This window comes from Pteronotus mesoamericanus, unplaced genomic scaffold (genome assembly GCF_021234165.1).
Source record: "Pteronotus mesoamericanus isolate MK-2021 breed Mesoamerican mustached bat unplaced genomic scaffold, CSHL_Meso_final contig_52, whole genome shotgun sequence".
NCBI lineage: Eukaryota > Metazoa > Chordata > Mammalia > Chiroptera > Mormoopidae > Pteronotus > Pteronotus mesoamericanus.
Window position 1 is genome coordinate 7796045 of NW_026555189.1, and position 21074 is coordinate 7817118.

General features: G+C 39.7%; 1 protein-coding gene across 1 annotated transcript in view; it reads left to right on the plus strand.

The window, feature by feature from the left end:
• Positions 1-8178: 8178 nt before the first annotated feature.
• Positions 8179-21074, plus strand: part of GLG1 (golgi glycoprotein 1) — a 104660-nt gene continuing 91764 nt past the window's right edge. The window contains exon 1 of the mRNA XM_054579191.1: positions 8179-8642. Within this exon, the coding sequence (XP_054435166.1) occupies positions 8187-8642 (456 nt within the window). The 5' untranslated portion in view covers positions 8179-8186. The remainder of the gene's footprint in view (positions 8643-21074) is intronic.

The window sequence follows — 21074 nt, forward strand, 5'->3', positions numbered from 1 at the left end:
TCTCCAAGAGGACTGAATCCAGGGGTGAAGTTTACTGTTGTCATGGAGCCTGGTGTTCCAACAGAAAATGACAGAAGTTCTGATGTAGAAGTCAACCCCAAGTTACCAAGAAACCCAATATTCCCTTCCATTGTATTCTTTTCTTTCTTTTTTTTTCCATCTCAGTGATTGACTATAAGTGAAATTGTGAAATTAGATCTTTGTGTGTCGTGTCCTTTGTCAACTTTGTTGGTAATAATCTCTGGTGGTTGTTTATCCCTTCATAGTTCACAGACCCCCCTTCCCAACATATTTTTTAAGCAATTTTGTAGAATAAGGATTATTTTTCTGATTTAAAGGGGAAGAAACAGGTTTAAAATCCTAATAAAAGAAAATGACATTTAGGTGGTATTTAATTAAATTTTACATATCCTAGTCTTTCAGTTTTATACTTTTCATTACCAATAGCTAAGCAGGAGTTGGGAAACCTGGGTGAAAGCTCGCTTTCACTTTTGATATCTCTGTCTCCAGAACAGCCTTGGATAATTTCCCACTTCTACATTTAAAATGAGAATATAGTAGACAGTCATTCACATCATTGCAACTCTGCATTCTTCCAAATCCCCTCATCTGCGTTGGGTTTCTCAGTCCTGAGGCTGGAACACCACTGTTCAGTTGATGAGTCTATCACACGTAGACTAGAACCGCCTGTTCACAGAGGTCCAGGAAAGGGGAAGAAAGGGTGGTGGAGCTGCTCTGGCCTGTTCTCAGAGAAATTATGTGGAAACTATGGAGGAGCTTGCTTACCCAACTTTTGTGGAGAAATAAAGGGGGAAACGGGGTGGCATATAGTGGTCATGAAAACATGTCTCAGACCTCTGACTGTGGGGACCATAACTGACAAAGGACCTGCTGCTGTGCTCTGAAATCCATCACTGTTTCCTCTGAGGCCACACTCTCCAAGGGTTGCTCCCTGCTAATGACTAAGCAAGGCGGAGATGTTAAAGCAGGCCCATTCCTGGGAGATGAACATCCTAATAAGTCGTCTATAGCTAATCTTGTCTGGAGAAGGCTTCCTATAGAACCTGAAATAATCCACCAGCAGGCAAATAGTGAAGTCCATAATGAAATCCAGACAGTCTAGGCCAGCTCTAACCACAATGCTATCCCCAAGGCAGGAAATACAGAGGAGGTGCTTATATAATTACTGAATAAATCAGTATAAAAATGACACAGTTGGCAAGGGGTAAATTTTCCCAAGGAGGCTTTAAAATGTTGAGACTTGAGATAAGCGTTAAAGGATAAGTCATTGTAGGACGAAAGGATTATAACTTCAATGTTTCTTCTATTTGATCTTGAAATCTTGGACATGGCAAAAGTCAGGGTGTTGCCTGAGGAAAGGGAGACTACCAAGGCAGTCCTGTACTACAGCGATTGTTACCAAAGACCGATGGACCAGTACTGGCTTAGTTGTTGGGAAAAATGTATTCTTGGAGATCATAATCAGAAATTTTTCAAAATTGCTCCAAGTGTTTGAGCTGCACAGTCAAGTTTGGGCAAGTATGCTTGTGCTTTAGAAGCTGCCATAGTCCCCAGATGGGAGAAATGGTAAGAAGTGAAGGGGGCAAAGTGCTCTGCCCAAACATCTCATCACCTTGCTTGCCTAAATTATGCATGACAGCACGTAGAGGGTTTCAGGGAAGTAGGAGCATTTCAGCCACTCAGCAGTGTGAGCATTAAAGTCTTCCCTGATGGCCTTCTGTGTCCAACAGCCTGCGGAGCCCTGTGAGGGTAGTTGTGGGGTGGTTAATGACCACCTTTACTAGCTTTTGCTTGGTGATTGAATCACAAACCTGGTGAAAAACCCTTCAACGGCTTCCCATTACACTCAGATTTAAGGAGACTTAGGCCTAATGCAGTTGTTTTCTATTATCCCGTGTGTTCTTTTTGAGGGGTTTAATGAAGTGTTTTTCATTCCAGTATTTTTTTTTTCCTTCTATTAGCTTTTCACTTACACACTGTTGTCGTATTCCTTTAGTGTTTACCCTAGACTCCAGGGCCTAGAGAGCACAACCTGCATTCTTGATTATGTGCTGTGGGAGCCGTATCGTTATCACACATGTTAAAATCCCTCATTGTTGTCCACATACTTACCTTTTCAGTGTTCTATTCCTTAGTCCTGTGCTGGGGAATCACTTTCCTTCAGCCTAAAGTAATGCAGTTCTGCTAGAAATGAATTATCTCGCTATCTCAGCTTTAGTTTGAAAATGTCTTTATTTCATTTTCCTTTTTTAATTAGGACTTTATTTTTTAAGCAGTTTTAGGTTCACAGTGAAATTGAGGGAAGGGCACCTGGCCAGTGTGTCTCGGTTGGAGCGTTGTCCTATACACTAAAGGGTTGGGGGTTCAATTCCTGGTCAGGGCACATAACCTAGGTTGCGGGTTCAGTCCTCGGCTGGGGTGTAGGTAGAAGGAAGCCAATGGGTGTTTCTTTTTTAGGGCTGAATAGTATTCCATTTTGTGGACGTACCTGTTTATCCATTCACCTACTGAAGGACATCTTGCTTCCAGGTTTTGGCGATGATGAACAACGCTGCTATAAACATCCATGTGCAGCTTTCTGTGTAGATATTTTCTTTTTAAATCACCCAACCATATGCTTACTGTTTTGAGAGAGGTAAACATCAGTGTGAGAGAGAAACATTGATTGGTTGCTTCCCTCATGTGCCCTGACCAGGAATCAAACCTACAACCAAACCTGCAACTGTGGTATGTGCCCTGACTGGGACACAAACCCACAACCCTTCTGTGCACTGTGCGCGGGACAACACTCCAACCAACCAAGCCACACAGGCCAGGTGACCTTCAGTTTTGAAACACGTTTTCCTTGGTTGCAGAGACCTAGGTTAGCAGTAGTTTTTTTCCTTAGTGCTTAAGTTTTATCATTCCACTATTTTCTGGCCTCCGTACTTTCTACTGAAAAGTTTAGATGTCACTGTTTTACTTTGAATATATTGTGTTTTCCCTACTTTTAAGATTTTCTTTCTTTTTTATCTTCAGAAGTTTCACGATGGCGTGCCCCAAGATGGTATTTTTTTGTATTTACCTGCTTGGGGTTCAGAGAACTTCTAATCTATAAGTTGATATTTTTCATCAGTTTTGAGAAATTCAAAGCACTGTCTTTTCAGATATTGAGCTGTACAATTCTCTTTCTCCTCTCCTTCTCAGACTTGAATTATATGTCTGCTACTTTTGACTTGTGTCCCATGAATCTCTTCTAATCTGTTCTTTTTTTAAACTCTTTTTTTCCCCTCTTTGGATATTTCCTATTAACCTCTTTTCCTTCAGTAAGTCTGTCCAGTGCTGTAGACTGAATATTTGTGCACCCCGCCCCCAATGTTATGGTGGGGCCTTTGGGAGGTGATCAGGTCATGGGAATGGAGCCCTCGTGAATGGGATTACTGCACCCAGAGAGCTCCCAGACATCCTTCCACCATGTGAAGCAAGAAGAAGGCTGTTTGATGAACCGAGACTTGGGCTCTCATGAAACATTGAATCTTCTAGTACCTTGGTCCTGGGCTTTCCAGCATCCAGAAGTGTGAGAAATTCTGTTGTTTATAAGATACCCAGTCTATGGTGTTCCGTATAGCAGCCGAAACAGACTAAGGCATCCAGCCTCTTGTTGCAGTCCTCTAATGGATTTTAAGTCAGTTCTAGCATGTTTGCTTATTTGTATGCAATCCAATTTTCTGTTGATAGTCTTTTATTAATCTTTTATTTTCTATAACAGTCACAGTTATTTTAAAGTCTCCATCTGATATCTCTAATACCTGAATCATAAGGAGTTTGTTGACTTCTTTTTAGTTTTGGTTATTTAGTTTAATTCAATTTTGTCTTCTTTTTAGTATAAATCTTGTATTCAGTGCTGTACCATTCAGAATAAAAATTGTAGAGGCTCTAGATGATGTTGCCTTTCTCTAAAAAGTTTTTTTCTTACAAAGTACTGGTTGGTCACCTTGACCCCACGGAGGCATATTTTAGACTTTATTAGAGTTGGCTAATTGTAGTCTTGCCCTTTCTTCAAGGGCAAGTTCCTTGTTCCTAGGATGTTGTCCTTTCTCCTAGAATTTGGCCTTTATTCCTAGTGTATAAAACTTCTGGGGTCTCAGTTAAAAGACAGGGTACTTGCCGAGGCCTGTATACCTCAGCAGAGTTTAACTCTAACTTCTATTTCCTCAGTACTTACGCAGCCACTGAAATCTCTCAATTTATTGCTGTTAGCTATTATTTTCTTCTGGATCTGTTGATGTCTCACCCTGTTCCTGCACAGCTTAGGAGTCAGCCAGTGACGAGAGAAATTTGCTCACAGATTTTTGGCTCTTTCTATGTGGTTTCCTCCTCTAGTATTTTGACCCTTAAGTCCCTACCATTTGGAGGGACTTCTAAACTCCTACCTGTGTGTTTTTAGCCCAGTAAGATTGCTGCTTACTGCATGAGTTCAATTTTTTTCAGCCACAATTTGAACTTTACATCAGGAAAAAAAATCTGCACTGGAGGTCCCCTGTATAATTTCCTTTTCTTAAAGATTGTGTGTAGCCCCTTATTTTCTGACTGCATTGGTTACTTTCTGACCACTTCCAAATATATTTTATGTATCTTACCTAGATTTTATGGTTTTATTTTAGTAAAGATGAAAATTCTTAGTCATGGTTGGACTCAGAATCCTCCCTAGTAACATGTAACATGTATATATAGGGTCTACAGGGCCCTATATGATCTGACCTGTGACCAGTTCTTGACTCCTTCTAATCCCCTTTTTTCTCATTTTAATTCAGCCATGTGGGCCTTCATGTTAAACGCTTATCCTCAAATCAGGGTCTTGAACTTGTTAACCTCTGCTTCTGGAACACTTGCTATGGTCTAAATTTTGTTGTCCCCCTTAGGTTCGTATGTTGAAATCCTAATGCCCAATGTGATGGTACTAGTAGGAGATGGGGCCATTTGGATATGCTTAGGTCATGAGAATGGAGCTCTCATGAACGGGGTTAATGTTCTTATATGAGACCCCACAGAGCTTTCTAGCCCCCTGCACTATATCAGGACACGGTGAGAAGTTGACAGTCTGCAACCTGGAAGAGAGCCTTTGCCATAACCCTGCTAACCTAAGCACCCTGATCTCAGATTTTTGGCCTCCAGAACTGTGAGAAATAAACTTACATTGTTTAGAAGTCATTCAGTCTGTGATATTTTTGTTATAGCAGCCTGAACAGATTAAAACAACTTTAGACCCAGTTCTTCACGTGGTTTCCATCTTTATGCCAACTGGCTCATTTATTACTCAGTTTTTTCCTAGCTACCTTCATATCGAAGTTCCTCCCCATCCCAGCCAATAAAACAAAATAAAGTACCTTTTACTTTGTTTATAGTACTTAACACTGTCTGAAATTATCTTGTTCTTTGTTTACCATGTTTATCATATAAGCCAGTGCTTGTGCAGTGCCTTGGCATGTAAAAAAGCAAAACTGCTCAACAGATATCTATTGAATGAATTAGGAAAGTGAAAATCAGAAAACTAAAGGTACAATAAAGGGTAAAATGAATTCCTAGTTTGTGACAGTGGTAGTAATATTTTTCTTGAAAAGTCAATGAGGCCAGGAGACCCACATTAGGTCAACCCTCTTTCCAGCAACTTGGGGGTTTGAGACTTCTGGAAGATCTAGGCTTGCTGCCCGAGCTGGCCAGGCTCCCAGATTTCTCATGGTATCTTGCTTCTTGGTCACTGATTTCAAGGTAGTCTCATATACTCCTCCCTATCTCCAGAGGCAATCTGTGGCTGAGCATAGGGTTTCCTCATTGCAGGATGAGAGATAGGCAACTGCTGGCACCTCCTAGCAGACTGTTAATTTCTAGCCTTAAGTCAGTTTGAAATAATCTCCCACTTGTCTGAGTACATGCAGATCCATCATTGAAAATTAATGGCCCCTAGTGACTTCTAAAGAACTTCTGGTAATATCTCATGTATGCCTAATTGAGACTTAACCTATACCATGCATCTATTAATGAATATGTACACTTACCTGTCTACCCTAGGCTGCCTTACTCAGTGCTCAAGGTTAGCAAAAGTCTCAGGACCATTTTATGGCAGTAGCAGATGTGACTGTTGGAGAGGCCAACACGTCCTTATTATTAGAGAGAGAGACCTGGAGTAAGCCACGGTGGGCAGTTTGTATCCTCCAGGATATTAGGTCTCAGGCCTCCTTATAGAGCCCCACCCCACATCCCAGGCTCTGGTTATGTCTCGTCTGTTTTTGACTGCCTGTTTGTGGGTCAGCACAGCCAAAACAGCCGAAGCTGCATTTTTTAACATGTCTGACCATTTGATATCACATGCTACAAGCGGCCATCATTTCCCAACACTCTGGATTGGCAGAGTGGGCTAAAAGTGCACCAGGACAGTGAGAAGCCCCAGGGATTCTAGTCCTAGGTTGGTAGAGTTCATTCTGGGTGGTCGTTTAATCCTGCTGTGCAGAACTGTTACCATCTCTCTGCCATTCCTCAGCCATATTTTGTCGTGTATAATACGGACTTTGCCCAATTTCTGAGGGAAAAATGAGGGTGCACATTATTCATGGGTATAATAATCTTGTGCATAAAGCGCACAAAAATGTGGGTGGGCATTATACATGGGAGCTCATTATATGTGACAAAATACGGTGTTTATTTTCAGTCCTTTTTATTATTTTCCTCCCAGTCTTCTCTCGCTTTTTTTCCCCTCTTTTCCTTCTATGATTGTTTTATATAGATAAAATCATACTGTCTAATTTTGACTTTCCTGGTTTTCTTGCCTATTATATGTAGTTTCTAAGGTTATGGAAAACTTACTGTGGGACCAATACTTCTCATTGTGAGAGGAGGCGAATGCCCCACCCCACCCGGGGGACATTTGAAAATGTGTAAAGACATTTTAGTTGTCTTAGAGGCGGGGATTGCTTCTAAACATCCTACAATGCACAGGGCACTTCCCTACAACAAGCATGTACCTAATTCCCAATGCCAGTAAAGCATCATTGTTGACAAACCCTGCTGTAGATACAGTTTTTGATGGTTGCATATTGTTCTATTGTTTGAAAGCCATTTATTTATTTAAACAGTCCTCTGTTGTTGGGTATTTATTTTGATTTTTTTTACCTAATACAAATAATATCGAAATATGCTCATTTGTTCTGAATTAACACAAAACATAAATATTCCTCTGTTTTCCAATAAATACTGAACCAAATAGATCGCAGCCCAGTCCTGATACATGCCTTAAATGATACAGTGAATATGGAAAAGATTTGGGAAGATATCTCTCCTAAGGAAAGGGAGGGGACACTGTGAGTTGAAACAACGAATCCCTGCTGAAAGTGCTGCTTACAAGTCAGCAAGAACAGTTACCCAGGCACAGACTTAACAGTCCTCAAAAACGTGTTTTATTTTCTTTTCCTCTTTTAAACATGAGTTTAAGTTCTCGCTTACAATCAGATTCAGGCGCAAAGGGCTTCACAGTTTATTTATAATGCTGGCTATAACTTTAAATTCCATATTGTGGGCCAGTCACTTTCCTTATTATTATTTCTAATCTTTACAATATACTTTACATCAGAGCTCCTCCTCTGCTTTCGAGACGCAGAAAATGAGGTTCGGAGAAGTTAAAGGGCTTGCCTAGTCTGCTGAAGAGCAAGAATCATAAGAGGTCTTCTCTTATCCCGGAATCTGTGCTCTGCCGTATCTGGGTAAGAGAGACCTTTGAGACGGGATGAAGGAAGCAGGGAGAAATGCAAGAAGAGGCTCTTGGATTACGGAGAACACCTGATCGTGTAAAGTTCACCTCTCTATTGAATGGGCAACACATTCTACCGGCCATCTTGGTTGTGGCAACCCCAACGCCTTTTTATTTTCCTATGACGACAACCAAGCGAATAAGGCAAAACTGCTCAACCTAGGCTTTTTAAGAAGCACCAGCAACTCTCCCGGCAAAGAGCGCGGCTTTCTGGCCAGCGGAAGTTGTGGGCGTGGGCCGTTCAGAGCAGGGTCTCTTCCCAGGTTCCGTTCTGAACTCCGAGTCCGCGCCGGCCGGGGAGGGGCTCGGGTGGGCTCTGCCTGCCCCGCCCCCTCATTTAAATACGCGGCGCCGGCGGCTGCGTCGAGCTCGCCGCGGACCCAAGATGGCGGCGTGTGGACGTGTACGGAGGATGTTCCGCTTGTCGGCGGCGCTGCAGCTGCTGCTGCTGGCGGCGGCTGGGGCCCAAAAACCACCCGTCCAGGGCGGCCACAGCCAAGGCCAGGGCGCCGGAGCCAACTTTGTGCCTTTCGCAGGGCAGGTTGGAGGCGGCGGGCCGGCGGGTCAGCCGCTAATCCAGCTGCCTCCGTCATCTCAGCTCCAGCAGCAGCAGCCGCAGCAGCAGCAGCAGCAGCAACAACAACCGCCTCAGCCGCCACAGCCGCCTTTCCAGGCTGGCGGGCCTCCGGCCCGGCGGGGCGGAGCGGGGCCCGGCGGGGCCAGCGGGGGCTGGAAGCTGGCGGAGGAAGAGTACTGCAGGGAGGACGTGACCCGTGTGTGTCCCAAGCACACCTGGAGCAACAACCTGGCGGTGCTCGAGTGCCTGCAGGACGTGAGGGAGGTGAGGAGGTGGAACGGGGCCGGGAGGGCCAGGCCTGGTGCGGGCCGGAGGGTGTCGCCAGCCTTGGAAGCCGCTGACGCCGATCTGCTGCTTTCCTCCTTCCTCTGTGCTGCCCTCGCTCCTTCCTTCCCTGTCCCTCTCTCCTCGGCGCCTTCCGAGAGGACGCTGCCCCCGCCCCATGCCTCCCCGGGGCCGGGGTGCGGGACGCAGACCCCGACTCCCGGCCGCAGTCCGCCGAGGCCCAGAGCGTGTTTATGTTTGCTCCGGTCTTTTGTGTGATGCTATGAGCACGGTGGCTCCTCGCCGAAGACCTGTTCTGGGTTTTGCCATCCGTTTCGACTTGACAATTTGTAGCAACCCTCTTTTAACATGAAAATGGTTGGCGTACTTAACACGTTAAAGCATGAACCGTTGTTTATTGCCTAAGATAATGTTTGTTTAGGTATCTTGAGTTCTGTCTGATATGTATTGTCCACAACCGAATTTACTGTCTTTACCTCATTCTTTCGTAATTCGAAAATTCCTGTTATCTACCGGGTGCTGAAACTGATGGATGCTTTCCCCCAATTCACTTTTTTGGGGTTTTTTTGCATCTCAAGTTTAAGCAGTTGCTGCAAGTGGTTTACAGTCCCAGAGCTTGAAAAGTTGGGGCAACGTTCGAAGCTGTGATACATATACAGTATTTGTGATTGGATTGTGGAGTCTTGTCTTTCTGATGTCTGAATATGATTTTAACAGTACTTCGTAATGAAATCTAGATTTGATGTTATTTGACATGACCCAGTTTAGTGATAGATTATTTCTCCACTAGATTTAATGCTGCAGACATACATGCAAATATGAGAATTTCCAGTCAAAGTTTGCCAACAAATCTGGTAAGGATACTTAAAAAAAAAGTTGCATAGAAATAAGCCCAAAGGTCGAATGAAGTTTGCTGTTTGATAGTTTTGTTTGACAGATTGTATCATCAGAGTTGTCTAAGGTCTTCATGGTCATGGGAAGACCACTGGTTTGTAGAATGGTGCTGCTCTTGGCGGTCCATCCCCACCCCCCGATCCCATGGTGATATTTGATCTAACATTTTATACAAAGTAATTCACGAGAGGAAAAGGCATATGTAATCAGGAGACAGAGAAAGGAAGTTTCCAGAGTGGCCTGAAATATGGGGCCTTCAATGACTTCTCATCCACAACTTGAATACCAGAAAGATAATAATGTCTTGTGATTCTCTGTCCTTCAGCTACTCCTCTAGTAGATACAGCTAAGGCTCTTAACTTTGTCAAGATTTTTGGAATTTTCTTGTTGGTAGTTGAACAAATATACTAGAAGTTGTTACCTCAAACTAGGGTCCTGATAATCGTGACCAAACATATTGTTAAGTGGTTTGTGGCAAAACAGGACATTATCAGGAAAAATGGCAAGAAGTGGCCCATTCAAGGAATACTTGTCTCTTTCTTTGTGTGCATCAGGGATACCACTTACAGGAGCAGTTTTCCTTTGTCATGCATGTAGAAGTGCTTAGCAGCATATACAATCCATAAATAGATCTGACCACTCTTGGAGTCTGTTTAGTTTAGTAAGTGCTGTCTTTCTGGCACTACTTACTGTAAAAAACCTGGCCCGGAAATGTAGTCCTTGTTCCACCTTTGCCTGTAAGAGTCTCAGCAAGGACATTGTTTAAATAAGTACATTTTTCTTCCTTTATGGAATGATATATAAACTCTTTGAGGGTAGTTACTGGCTCCTATATTTCCTTCGTAGCTTTCCAGACTACCTAATTCACTGCTGAGTCAGTTAACATTGTTGACTACTTGAGGATGAGTAAGCTAATGGAGTCAGTTTTACGCTCTAGAAGAAAAGGTGTCATGTAATTTGAAGGTGGGGGTGTTTAGGGAGGGGTAAGGGGGATTCTAAATTTCCAACTTAATTAATTTTCCTCCAATTTTATATACATAAAAGGAGTACCGTAAACAACTGTGTATATTGTCTAGAAAGTGGAGCTATTTTTAAACTTTTTTTCTTTAAAGACAGCAGAGGAAATTTTATTCCACATAGTTTGAGAATTAAATCTGATTTATGTGTTTGAAAGAGATAACTTAAACTAGTAGAGTACATTTGAAGTGAATTTATGGAATATGTTTTATATTTGCTGTTCTGTAAATAGGACTATTGATAGGAAAGTAGACATATGTACCCCTTTATCCTTTTGGATACAAATTCAAGGAAGATTTTTCTTTGTGTACTTGCTGTTAGAATTATGAAAAGGCAAAATATATGGGTATTTAAATGGATGCATAGTAAACCACATTTTAATTTTGAAACAACATGGCGGTATATAATGTTAGGTTAAGTCCTTTTTTTAATTTTAGTTTCTATTACAGTTTGTATTCAATACTTATTTGTATTAGTTACTGGTGTCCACAGAGCAGATGGACATTCATAGAGGTTACCAGGGTAAACCTTTAGAAAAAAATAGTTTTGCTTATTGATGGGGAGGGGGTTGGGGGAAGGAGAGAGAGAGATTGATTGATTGTTCTACCCATTTATGCATTCATTGGTTGCTTCCTGTAGATGCCCTGGCCAGGGATGGAATCCACAACTTTTGCATATTGGGTTGATGCTCTAACCAACGGAGCTACCTGCCAGGGCCAGGTTAAGTCTTAAATTCAAATAGGTTAAGGTTCTCCATAGCGTAGTGTTCAAAGTTATGTAGCAGTTCGCTTACAAAATATACTTAAAGGCATTATGTTTACCTTTAAATAATTTCAACTGATATTAGTTAAAGTTTGACTAATGCATCATACAGGTATGCCAACAAATTAAAAATATATGTAGAAACTATACAGACTGCATACAGACTATAGATTCGTTTACAGCTTTTTCTCAGTCAGTTTGGCCATTATTTTGAAGGCTTGTGTTATGTGGAGGATTCTTGCTTTTTTAAACACTCTCAGATGAGTCATGTTTTTTAAAAGGTGAAGCATCCAGTGAGCCCACTATTAAAAAGTAGGTGTAATAGTAGTAATGGTGGGATAGTAGAGTCCTGCCTGTGTGTTTGTATGTATAATGATTAGTAGTTCTAGTTAAAAAAATAAGTAGAAAATATAGGGAAAAGGAAAAATAACTGTGGGCTAAAAGGTGGAGGAGTAGTTCATGCTAATGCAAGAGAAACTTTTTAGTTAGTGTTTGATAAAGAGATAAGACATGCTTATGTTGAGAGTAATTTTAAAATATGTATTTTTGGCTGAAATGACTAGTAGTGTCTTGCATTTAGGAGTTTTAGATGGAGACATTTGTTCCTTAGGAGAAGTTTATTAATGCTGTACATAGTTTTTCTTAGTTTTTTTGCTTGTTTTTGTTAGATTAAAGAAAAGACTTTCTAATTTGGAAAATTTCAAACATGTAGAATAGTATGATGACTCCCCATGTATGCATCACCCAGCTTTAACTGTCTTTTTTGGGTGTAGGGGGCACAGAGTTTGGGATACTGGCATATTTTAGCAAATCCCAGACACTATATCATTTTTCTTTAATACTAATTTCTTTAATACTAATTTTCTTTAATATTAATTTCTTTAAAAAATAAAACTAGAACCTAAGTGTTATTTTAATATTAAAAAGCATCATGAAATATTTCTTTTGAATTTCTTCGTGTCTTCTCTTGATATATTAATTTCAAAGTATAAATATATGGACCGCTATCTCTAATCTATGAACAGAGTGAATGCTTTGCAAATACTTATTTAAGGAGGACTATTTTATGTATTGAATAGGAATTAACATTTCAACATTACAAACCATAAACCCACTTTCAGACTCATAGGTGAACATTTTTCTTACTCTATTCTTAACCTTCCACCTAACTGTGTCCTCAGATAGTGTACCACACTATCTGTGTTATGTCATTTAATATTTTTGATAGCCCTGTGAGGTGGATGGTGTTATCTTATTATCTCAGTTGAGAAACAGGCTCAGAAAGATGAAGTAATTTGTCCAGCATTATAGCCTAAGTCGTTGGGCTGGTATTCAGGAAGTTCTTTTGGACTTCAAAGATCATCTTTTTTTCCAACCTACCATGGATGGTTGCAAGTAGGGAGATTAGTGTTTGACTGTAAGGAAAGCCTGGAGTTCATAGGGAATCTTCTTCACTTCACGAACAAAAACAGTTGGGTAGCAACAGCTACTACGCTTTGAAGTATTATAGATTTCTCAGGCAAATGGGCCAGCATTATTAGACAAAGCTAATTTAATTACTAGTCTGAGTATATAATGAGCAGAATTTCTTCTAAATGAAAAGGATTTTTTAAAATATATTTTACTTATTTACTTTTTTAGAGAGAGAGGAAGGAAGGGTGAAAGAGGAGGAGAGAGACATCAATGTGTGAGGGGAACATCAATTGGTTGCCTCTCAATGTGCCCCAAACCGGGGACCTGGCCTGCAACCCAGCATGTGCCCTGACCTGGAATTAAACCAGCAACCTTTCAGTTTGCGCGATAATGCTCAACCCACTGAGCCACACCAGTCAGGGCTTAATGAAGAGAATTTTTAAATTCCATCTTGCCTTAAGCAGGATTTGTGCTACTATAATATTAAAAGTTTAGATATAGCCCTCTGCTATTTCTATAGAATCCATGGGATGGCACAAATTGTGAATGAGAACTGGAGCTGGCACCATCATTAACTAATGGGATGACTGCAGGCAAGGCATTTGACCACTCTGAGTTTCAGTTTCCCGTGTGTTAAATTAAAGGCTTGGGTAATAATATAATTTTAAGATCCCTGTTATTTAACCTATGAGTTGTTCCCTGTACTAGGGGGGACCAAAACAAGCAAACAAATGAATTGTCTTCTTGAGGGTGGGCCCCTTATAGTACAGGCTTCCTCCACTAGGTGAGTGTTCTAGGAACCCATCTGTACCCAATGCCATGTACCAGCTGGTATTGTTGTGAGAGGCTGCGTTTGGCTTCAAAGAATTTTTTGTTTTTTGAAAACTCTTTCAGTGCGTTTGCCCATTTTATTATGAGTGATTTGAGTGCAGTTGTCCACACCGTGCTGAGTGTTCACCAGTTTTTGGCCAAAAACAGCATAATCCTTGTGCCCCACATTTTCTGTTCACTCGATCTCACACTGAGCAACTTTTTTTTTGTTTCTCTGGATGAAAAGAGTCCTCAAAGAGAAACGTTTTGCCGATGTGGAAGAGGTGAAACAAAAAACTGCAGAAGCACTAAAGGCATCAAAATTGACAAGTTCAAAAACTGTTTTGAGCAGTGGAAAAAAGTCTTGATAGGTGTACTGCATCAAATGGAGAGTACTTTGAAGGTGACTGAAGTTTAAACATGTAAGGATAAGTACACAATTTTTTATAAATTCTAGGGTTTTGGAGGGTCTCGTGTATATATTCTCCATATGTATATATTGTATACAGTTGTACCTAAGGGGTATTGTGGATTCAGTTCCAGACTACCATGGCAGATTTGTAATCTTTTTGCTGGTGAAGGGTCTTGCCCTCCTCAATTTGTAAAAAAAAAAAAAATGCAGCACTTGTGAAGTGCAGTAAAATGAGATATACCTGCAGTTTCTAGGATTTATGTGTGTACCATCGCCTGATTCCTTGTTCATTCATGGGAGAAATAGTGGTATGAATAATGCAAACAGCAATTAATCCAAACCTTATTGGCTTTAGGATGTATTATGATTGTTTTGTTTGAGCCGTAGGAATTTCTTCCTATGCTAACTCTCAGTGGTTGGAGGCAATCTAACCACATAATCAAGGCATTATTGATCTCCTACTCTGCACCTATCATTGTGGAAGAACACTAGTACTTTAAGACACCACCATTGCTTACAGTTGGTTTGATAAATGAGACTGATCAAGAAACTGTTATGTAAGAGTGTTAATCGCTTGGTGTCATGCAGTCAGTTCTTTAGAGCAATGAGAAGAGCACAGAACTAAAATTTAGACTTGGATAGAACTCAGGTCTGCCACTCTTAGCCTAAAAATTATATCACTTTTCCCCCCATAAGTAGGGAATGTCTACTTTAGTCTTTTTGTAACTGAAGATATCCATGAATTCTTGAGCTTGATATACTAATTATGTTTTTCTAATATATATTAAACAAAATGTATGGCCATTGAAGCACGCAATTTTAATGCATACTACCTAAAATCATCTTGCTTACTGCCCATGATGCATGCTTTGGAAAATACTAAGACTGGATTATCTCTTAACATGTTTCCAGCCAGTACTTTGTGATTCTATGATCTGTAGAAAGATTGCAATGGACTCATAAGCACAGGAGAAGAGGGGAGATGCTTTGATAAATTAAGGAGGCTATTCTGACTGAAGGAGAGTTTGGGAATTTTTTCAGAGTCTGTTTTTATAACGGATCTTAAATACACCACTGGCTGGTTCTCCAAGTAAAGCCCAGAAATGGAAATGTGTTTTTATCGCAACCTGAGATAAAAATATATCTGCAGATAATTGAGAGTTATCTATAAAATAGCACTGTCATTTATGGCAAACACTTTCTAAGAAGCCACTTGATAAAAAGTGCTGTACAGCATATAGTTGCTTAATAATTCATTGTTCTTTGCAAGAAAATAAAATGCTCGAACAATCCAAAAGATGAAATGGTACATTTTTCTTTTGTACGCTTCTCCTAATACATTCAAAACAAACTTAATTAACAACAATCCAAAAATATTTTTGAGGTATTTATAGAGTTAAAGGCAGTTAAAATGGCTTATAGGCTGTCATGCACATTAATTTTTTTTCTTTCAGCAAACACTTATCAAATACTTAGTATTTGCAAAACGCTGTGTTTAGTGTAAGAGTATACAAGTATTTGATAATGACTTTCTGTGTGCTTTGTTGTAAGGGACCAGATGTTTTCTAGGCATTACATTGCATTTAATCCTATGAGGGGTATATTATTATTTTTAAATGTTTTTTAATATTTATTTTTTTAGGGAGAGGGGAAGGGAAGGAGAAAGAGGGGGAGAAACATGGATGTGAGAGAGAAACATTGGTTGCCTCTTGCAAGTACACCTACAGGGGTCTGAACCTAGAACCCGGACATGTGCCCTAACTGGGAATAGAACCAGTGACCTTTCGGTGTACAGGTCAGTGCCCAACCAGCTGAGCCACACTGGCCAGGCTAAATATTTATTTATTTTAATGAGGAATCTTCCTTAGGGCCAGTAAGTACTGGAATTAATATCTGAAAGTCTGACTGGCATAAAATTACTGGACAATCCCTTTCTCCCTATTCCAGTAGTAGTCCCGTGTGGAGTCACCAGCTAAATGTAGCTATTAAACAGCTAAAAATGGGTTATCTGAATTGAGATCTGCTGTAAGTGTAAAATACACACTTGATTTTGAAGAGTATGTTCCCCGAAACCCCCAGCACAAATGTAAAGTATCTCATTAATTTTTATATTGATTACATGTTTAAATGATAATATTTGGGTATATTAGGTTTTGAAATCAGTTTCACTTTTTATTAATGTGACTAATAGAAAACAAAATAATATATGTGGCTCACATTATATTTCTATCGGACAGCACGGACCTAGAAGAAGAAAAAGATATTTTCATTCTAAAAGCCATAATACAAGTTATAAAGTAGTAAGTACCATAAGAAAAAGATACATTAAATGCTGTGAGCATACAGTAGAGGAAATGGATAGGGGATCAGAAATAAAATCTCTTTAGTGTTTTTTATTCTTCTTAAATTGATGGTTCATATGAATTGCTTAATTTAGCCACCTTAAAATGCCTCCCAATCTGGTTAATGAATGGATCTCTTCTTCAGCATGCCTAATTTATTCCTTGCAAGGGGTGCTGTAGCCCTGTGAAACTTGAGAGGAACAATATTCTTATGGAACTGTGAGTCATAAGCGACTCGTCTGTATTTGGTTGAGCTAGATAAATTTGAAGCTAGGAAAGAATCTCAAGGATGGCCCTCAGAACTGTGCCAGTACCAGCCCTCGTATCCGCATTGAAATAGAGTGTGGAGGAACCAGCGGTGTGGACTGGAATCTAAAAACAGTGGATTAAGAGAACCACGCATCTGTTTTCATTCACCTTTAATAACTTTACTGAAATTAGAAAATTATGTTAGGCTGAATGCATGGTATTTATAGTACCTATAAATTCACCTATCGAAGGCTTGAATAACATCTATAACTCTTTACAGGGGAAGTCATAGTGAAAAATGGGCACTGACTTAAATTCCTGTATTTGTACATTTGTAAAACAGAACATACCCTTAAAACGGTTTTGGTGTTCTTTAAAAAATACCCAATGTGATGTATAATTAAAATAATAAGCTAGTTAAAGAGTGAAGTGAAATGAAATTAGCCAGGAGACTATAAATAGAAGTTAAAAATCAATTCAAATGCAGAGTTACCAAAAAAAAGAACCAAAGAAAAGAAAATCATGTTTAAAGAAGTGTCCTATTATTTAGGAAGGTTTTGTTTGTAATTTAAGTTTAAATCATAAAGTCAGTCTGCAAGTCTCTTAACAGAACGCCCAAGGATCCTGCATTGGCGAAATTAACTCTGTAATATGATGAACAATGTGAAGAGGACAAAAACTGCATGGAGGGGGCAGGGGATGAAGTAGAGAGTTTTAATCATGAACAAAATCTGTCACCTGTTAATTAGTGCCGTCTACTGAACACACCTGTTGCTGTGAAATAAAAATCAGAAGAGACAAGGTCCTGTAGTCATGTGGAGCCCTTGGTTGGAGAAGCAACCTTGTAAGCGGAAAAATAGAATGGGCTTTGAAACTACAAAATGTATAGATAAAAATCTATGTGTAGATAAAATTATGTGTGGAGATAAAAATCCTAGCTCACTTACCACTTACTGTGACCTTGGACAGATTAATCTCTTGAACCTTGAACTTTATTTACAAAAATGAGGTGTGAAACCTACTCTCAACAGGATTATGGTGAAGATAAAAAAATTTAAAATAGGTAGACCATCCATCAAATTGCATTTGTCCATAAATGGTTGTTCCTTTCCCTTTGTTGTTGCAGATGAAATTGTTCAAGATAACATAAAGCTTTATATCAAATATCTTAATTGCAAAGTTCAAAAACATTTATACAGTCCTAGCAGGTATTTAAAATGTGTATACTTTGAGATTATGCAGTGCAAAGGGGTGAATTCCCTGGGTAAAAGAATTCAGTTCTACCAAATGTTTTTTTAGTTCTTTTGGCTTAAATAATGTTTAAACTTGGAATATACTGTCTATCAGACAGAGGAAAACTGTTTTCTCATATAAGAAGGAAAAATATAGTTGTTATATTCTGGAGACTGTACTACTTAAAACAGATCCTCCATCAAATACAGGGACTACGAACATAGCCATTTTATCAGCTGAGAAACCGTAGGCATTGATTGTATCTTTTTTGCCGTTTGTAAAACGAGATAAATATAAAAATTGTCAATGTAAGAAACATCCAAACCTGTAGAGATTTTTTAGGTTTATTTGAGCCAAACTGACAACAATTACTGGGAAGCAAAATCTCAGCGGATTAAGAAAATGCTCCAGGGAATGGCAGTTTTGCTGCTTACTTTATGCATTAAAATTAAAGGGGGAGACATAAGGAGGGTGACATGAAATTCACACGTGGTAAATTAGAGAGGAAGGAGAAAGGAAAATGGGGATATCTCTGAGATAGGATAAAGAGTTTAACAGAGAGACACATACTTTTACATCGGTGTGTGTAGGATAGTTAACATTTGGGGGCTTCTGTGGTCTTGTGCGCTCGTGGGAGGTCGTACCTTGTGGTGCCCAGAAAATGGGGGTACCCTGATGTTCCAAGGGTATGTTACCTTGGATGCAAAAGACAACAGACAGCCTTTCGTAAGTTAAAGATAAACTTCTGTCAAGGAAGCTACAGACCTAGGATGTGACTGCCCGCCATGACCTGCTTTCAGTTAGGAATTTTTCGTTCAGACCGTCCTGTGCAGTCACTTTCAGTCTCTGAGTTTGTAGGGCCCACCATGCAGGCCTCCCCTGAGCTTGTCAGGGTGAGTATATGCCCCTTTTTCACCCACAAAAATCACTGAAATTCCCCCTAAAGTTGGCAGCTTTTCAGAGGGAAAGTAATATGTAAGGACTTTTATACTGCTATTAAACAGTCTATATTAAAGTTTAAATACATATTGTAAATTAATTATACATTAAGGGCAGTGCAACATATTTTCAGTATGTAAGCCTTGTTTCTGAGGTAATTAGGTACAGAATTAGTTTTGAAACAGTTAAAATTCTATAACCTCATACTAAAACTCAAATTTGATAGATTTTTTAGGACCTGGCTATTTGTTATGTGTATAGATAAAAACTTCTAGTGTGTCTGGTTGTTGTTTTTTAGCATCATGAGAAGTTTCAAGGGTTTATTATTGTATATTGACTTTCAACTTTATAATGTACCTGAAGTACAAGAAAGCAGCACAGTGAAAGCGGAAGCCAAACGAGATTGGCGCGGGTGCTGTCCTCTTGTGGAAACAAGGCCGCGTTCGTGAGCCTCATGGTCTCGGCCTGCCTCCCCAGCTCTGCAGTGTTCCCTCTGGCTCTTCAACAACATGCTGCTCTCTCACACCCACAGATACACAGTGTAGTGGTGTGGGCTTCCAGAGGGTAGCAAGGGTTTATATGTAAATATTAGTTGTTGGTAAAGATTTTGAATGTAGTAATTAGAATTTTCTGTGCCAAAATGTTGCCCAGTGGCTTACCCTTTTGCACAGCCCGCTGCGTCTCTCTCTGCTATCCTTTCAGCATTGTTTTCAGGCTTCACTGCTTTTATTAGATTGAACCATAGGAAATTACCAATATTTGATCATGTTTGACTTATAAAAACAGCAGTTTTATATGGTTCAACCCAATTGTTTAGATTTTGAGTGAATAGTATCTCCCAGCAATTTCACTGCTACCTTTTTTTTTTTTAAAGATTTTATTTATTTATATTTAGAGGGAGAAAGAGAAACATCGATCTGTTTGTAAGACACCGCCAGCTGGGAATTTGGCCAGCAACCCAGGCATGTGCCCTGACGGGGGATGAAACCTAATGTCCTCAGTTTGCAGGATGACGTCCACCCCACTGATCCACTCTGGTCAGGGCTCATTGCTGCCTTTTGTATCATCTTGAAATCTGTAGCTATAAACTAGGAGATAGCGGGAATTAGTCATTCCAGAGGTCTTCCTGGAATTTGTTTTCCCAGTTTCTCATATGGCTTATGCGTCCCCATGTCCAAAAGAAGAGAAGCAGTTACTTTTATAACTTTACAGTATGCTTTTTACTCATTCATTCATAAATATTTACTGAGCATTTACTTTAAGGGTTAATTAATAAGCAAGATTATTATTTGACATGAAAAAGGTGACTTGAGAGTTGTTTCACTTAAATGTGTTTTGAAACTTTCCTTAACTCCTTTACAATAGGGGAAATGTAGAACCAGATGCAACTATCAGAGAGGAACTCCCAAATATTCTTGCTTTTTAAAAACTGATTATAGACCTAACTGCCTCCGCCCTAAATATTTCATTATTCTGAGTCAAGTTGCTATCCAACATTTAATTTATGGAACTCTTTGTATCTCATTTGTGGTTCTTGGTAATGGTGTGTAGTAGGTAGGACAGATATCAGCCTTATTTACAGACTTAAAAAAATGAATCAGATGGGCTGTGATTTGTGTAAGTATTAGGAAACAGTTTAGACTCCAACTCAAGTCTTTTTAAATTCAAGGCTTCAGTTCTGTGTTACCACATTGCTTTTCTGGTAACTTTCACATTTATATATAATGTATTTTCCTATTATTGTTTTTCATATATTATATCCCTTTCCCATTTTTATTTAAATCTGTCAACAGATATTTGAACACATACCATGTGTCCATTGTTTCTTCAGATGGTTCCGTTCCTTCTCTCCCGAGTGCTAACCTTACACAGTCCAAGCGCTTGCTATGGACTCACGTCAGGAGGCTCTGTTCCTCACCCTCCGCTCGCAACAGCAGCGCCCACGCCCGGTTTCATTTGATATAATCCCCACCGCTGAATCTTTATGTTCGCTTATCTTTTCTTCTGTGGCTTTCAGTCTGCTACTAATGCCATCTGGTATATTTTTTATTTAAGATATTCCATTTTTCATCTGTAGAAGTTTGATTTGGCTCATTTTTATATATGTATGTGTCTGTGCATATATATATATATATATATATATATACATTCCATTTCTTGCTTCATTGTGCCCGTGTTTTCCTTTACATCCCTGAATATACTCGTAATAGCTGTTCTAAGAACTTCATCTGCTAATTCCATCATCAGTCATTTAGTCATTTCTTGGTCTTTTCTCCTGGTGATCACATTGCTGCTGCTTTGCATATGTGCCAATTTCTTTTTATTGGATGTTGGCCATTA